Here is a 4,617-nt window from a genome sequence, read left to right on the forward strand (position 1 = left end):
TTGGCCTGACACAGCGGGTGTGTTACGCTCGACGGGCGAAGTGGGCTCGTTCATTCTCTGGGTCAGGCTTTCACCTGCATTCCGAGCTGCAGTGCAGAATATTTGCTGTCGGTGGTGCATGAAGGAACTCGGCAATAATCAGCTCCATGAATCTGAATTTCCAGTATTTGTGGTCAGAGACCACTTTTAAAAAGCAACCTTAACGTGTTGGTCACAAGTACAAATTCAGTATGATCTGGTGGTTGTTTCATGCATGCGTGTCTTTAGTAGGCTAAGTCTTTATCATGCTGCTCCCATCCAGTATAATCACGTATTATTTTATCCTGACAGGTCTGCAAATGCCAGCCATGAAGTCATCAATGTCACCCTCCACACTACGCTGGCCGCTACTACCAAATTGGTGGTACCTACACCTGCTAAACCTATCCTTCCAGTTCAGACTGGAGTCCAAGCACAGCAAGAGGAGCAATCTAGTGGCATGACGATTTTTTTTAGTCTTCTTGTTTTAGGTGAATGATGAACTGAAAGTCTTTTAATCTCTGTTAATCGTACTCTGTATCTGAGGACATAGGCCAACTTTCAAAATCATAGCATTTTATTTCTCCTCTGGTTTTCTCTCTATGAAGTGGAATATTGTACAGGCACAGGGATTTAGAAAGTTGGGTATATAACTGCCTGAACCTCCCAAACCTGTGGAAAGCTGAGGACCATTGCAAACCTTTCCATCATGGTCTCAAAGCGCAAACAACATGTTTAATTGTCTTTGCCTTCTTTATCAAGTACATGGCATGTGTTCCTGTATGAAAAAGACACTGTCAGAATACTCTGTGGTGCTTGCAGCTGTCTTTGCGAACAGCGTACTGGATAGATGTCAATTTAACTACTTCTAGCACTTCTGGACAACCCTCAGATATTTTGTTATATAAGCCAATAGAAGGCAGTCAGATTTATATGCACGAGTACTAAAGTTCAGTAGCTATTTTTCTGGCTCTCCTGTTGTTCTTACTCTCCTACAAGAGTGTGATAATAACATGCAGATTGCCATAATTATATTAACATTGTTGTACATATATAGGCATTTTGAATGGCAGATGCACGCCCAACTTTTCTATAAGTCTGGGCTGTTATCTTTCTTTAACAGAATGTAGTTATCTCTCACCATCTGCTTAGAGCAATGCTGTAGTCAAAACTGTAACAATAACAAAACTTTCATGGAGGGTTAAGGGTTTGTCTGTTATCTGTGTGTTTGTGTGCTTGGTTCCTCCACAGCAAGCTACACAGAGACTTTTCTATGACAGACGGGTCACATAGTCTTCTAAGTGGTTATTCTTTTGGTAGCAAATGGAGAAAATAATAGGTATGGAGTTGACAGCAATGCAGAAACTTCTGCAAATCATTTGGGTTTAAAAAGAAGAAAAATTGGTCTCCTATAAATAACTATTGTTAGTGCAGCAAAAAGTAGAAGGGTTCTGCTTATTTCTAAAGTATGTCTTCAAAGAGGGTTAATGTTTTCCCAGAGATCAATGGCATATTAGAATTTGAACAGAAACGAAAGACCAAAGCAAAATGCAGTGGATCAGAAGACTTTTATGATTAAAATAAAATTTCTGGATATGTGTGTCTCATGGATTTTAAAAGGGCCATTCATAGTAAAATTGTATTCCTAGGACTTAAGAACAGAGCTATGATTTTTTTGGCTGTGTTCTAGCCTATTTATGCCAGTCTGATAGCTTGATGGATCTTAAAAGCATCACCCTCAGGACAGGGGAGTTCCCCGAACAAAGTAAAACCAGTATAAAAGCTTATTGTTCATAGTTATTCCCATTCATAATCTCTGATTTAAGGGTGTAGGAATGGTGAAAATGTGTCTACAGTACTCTTAAATCTGGATGTTCTGAGCTGTAAAATGGCCTTTAAAATGTTCTAAACTGGAACAGACCCAGAAGCAGATCTGTTCTGAGCTGTGTTGTGTCAAAGCCAAGCCATAAATTTAAAGTGCCTGGAGTAGCATGAGTTAGTCTCTGACCCCAGACTTCTGTGCCTTATTTATCTGTTCAAACACCACTTCACTTTCAAAGTCATACCTCTATTCCACCAGGTTCATGTGATCCATGAATCCCTTCTGTTACGTTATATGCTTTTACTGTGCCTTTCCTTAAGGGGACACTCAACGTTCTTTTAGCCTGTCCAGAACACCGCTCTCTCCAGCCTCTTGCCTGATTGTTATACTCCTGATACGTGCAATTGCCTGGAGCAGATGATAGGCTGCCAGATACAAACTGAGCAGTCTTACACAAGGAATGGGTGACCAACAGCTAAAGAATATACCAGGCTGCCATAATATTTATGGTGGTGGGAGTTACTTCTTAGACTATGGTTGCTTTTTGTTTTATTGCCAAAGCAAAGTAGTCGAAAGCTGGTAGAAAGGAGCTGGTGATTAGATCTGCTAAATAGAAAGCATGTTTGTGCTTGCATTGGAGCTTGCTGGAAATCCATAACGTCCAGACGCCTTTATGGACCTATCCCAAAGAGGAGTATGGAATGCTTTTAACACAGTAATCCTAGATGTCTTTACTGGGTGCATATTTTTCATGTTTAACAGGCAGGAAATTGATACAAAACTCAATAATACTGATTGACAAGTGAATAAAAACTTTGCTTGGGATACACGATGAAGCTATTGCTCCCATAGTCTGTTTGGCAGTTGGCAGCCAAATGTCTGAGTTGCTTGTTAGCTTCTGAACTGCTGCAGTTTCTAGTACAACGTTTTAAAGTAAACACCAGTTTGAGAGTCTGCATTAACGTATGGTGCTGTAAACGCAGGTGTTTTGAGAACTAATTGATCGATATCGTAAAGATTGGTGGAGTGGAAGTGGGGTAAATATGTGGGGAAGGGAGCCCCACCAATCTTCATGAGTGGAGCCATCCCTGCTCATCACTCTGAACCCACAGCTTTGTCCCTGAACAAATTACATGCCAGTAATTGAGCAAATGCTACTGTTTTTCATGAGTCCTTGCTCAGTTCATAAGCCCATGCATCTGTTCATGTGCTCATCAGTGAAATGCTCACCATGTGTACGAACTGGGTGTACGAGACAACAAGTGGGAGAATGCAGGCATCAGTGTGATACCCATTCCTTAGCACCGTATTGGAGAGTAGGACGATGAAAAGTGATATTTGTGTTTATGAGGTTTGTACTTCGTTTTTGTGACACTGTATAGTAAATGCAGATCACGTTGTAGACCCCAGTAGTTCACAGGTGGTGTGATCCAGCAAACCATGCCAGTGCTCAGAACTACTTGTGGACCGTTTTGCACCTTTTCAGGCTGTAAATTGAAAGCACTTTTCTGAACAATCTGCACGTGGCTGTTTGGCTTTTAGTTGACTAGAAGGAGCTGTTAAACCAAATCACTAAGAGCAGTTCCAAGAAGCTAGTTCACTCCCGAGTTCAAAATGTGTGTTGTTGGAGTGTGGCCTGGCACTGTGCTGCCCACACTGAAATACGGTGAGAGTCACAGACACTTACAGGGCACAGAGTAAGGAGAATGAAGATTCAGGGCACAGAGTAAGGAGAATGAAGATTCCCATTGCAGTTATGACTATCTACGTTTGTCAAATACACAGTTTAAAATAGTCTCTGCTGCGATTAACAGGCCACAATTTGATTACAGTATATAAAATGCTGTTGACTTAGCTTGAGCTTCAGTTGCTTTCTGACCAAACACGAGCGGTAATACTGTTTACATCCCAGGCCACTGCAGGAGGATTTGTTAGCAAGTAGAGCGCAATACCTGTATTACAGACATGCAGGTCAGATGTTGTTTCTTTCTTTGACCCTTCGTTGAGCTAAATTAAAATGGTAGAAGAATTGTGGTACTTTCAATGTGGGGAATATTCAGATCGAAATTGTTAGGAATTTAATAATCCAGCATTATTTGATTCTTAAGAGAAGTTTTCCGCCTGCAGTAGTTCTAAAAGAATCAAGCGGTGTCTTCCAACCGTATCTGCGGATGGTACCCAGATCTGCTAGAGATCCTTTGTAATTTGCCTTTGTCGTTGGCATAGAGGCTGTGATGGGATTTTCATATTACTGTAACCTTTGTTTTTGTTGTGACATAGACTTTCTCCATACTAGGTGAAATACATTACTACAGTACAAAATTGAATTTTTAAAAACAATACGTGGATGTTGCATCAGATTTAGATTCTATTTTTTTTTTAAACTTCAAGCCAAACCTGTTTTGTGTTTTTCTACACTGGTCCTTTGCCCTTATTGGTTTAACTTTTAGCAACGCTCAGCAGTAAATGTTTCTTGCTGTTTTGGATAAGAATTTGGCTGATGCTTGTTATGAGAACCAGGGTATTTAAACGGTTACCCATTCTGCAACCTCATAGCCCCACTGAATGGGAGTTACAGAGGCTGTGGAGCCAGACTCTTCTGAGGTGCACAAAAGAACAAGAAGCACCAGTCACGAGTTACAAGGGAAATGTGGATTGGAAAGAAGAAGAAAATTCTTCACCGTGAGACTTAAGCACTGGAACTGGGATTGAGAGAGGTTGTGACTTCTTCATCTTCAGAGATTTTCAAACTTGACTGGACAAGGCCCTGGGCACCT

The 4,617-nt window shown here is 40.9% G+C and overlaps 1 protein-coding gene across 1 annotated transcript in view; it reads left to right on the forward strand.

Moving 5' to 3' along the window:
- SLC9A8 (solute carrier family 9, subfamily A (NHE8, cation proton antiporter 8), member 8) overlaps positions 1–4,617 on the forward strand; it is a 53,189-nt gene that overhangs the window by 22,373 nt on the left and 26,199 nt on the right. Inside the window, exon 2 of the mRNA XM_009326844.1 lies at positions 302–509. Coding sequence (XP_009325119.1) covers positions 302–509 — 208 coding nt within the window. The remainder of the gene's footprint in view (positions 1–301; positions 510–4,617) is intronic.

Source organism: Pygoscelis adeliae, unplaced genomic scaffold, assembly GCF_000699105.1.
Source record: "Pygoscelis adeliae isolate BGI_AS28 unplaced genomic scaffold, ASM69910v1 Scaffold286, whole genome shotgun sequence".
NCBI classification, from domain to species: Eukaryota; Metazoa; Chordata; class Aves; order Sphenisciformes; family Spheniscidae; genus Pygoscelis; species Pygoscelis adeliae.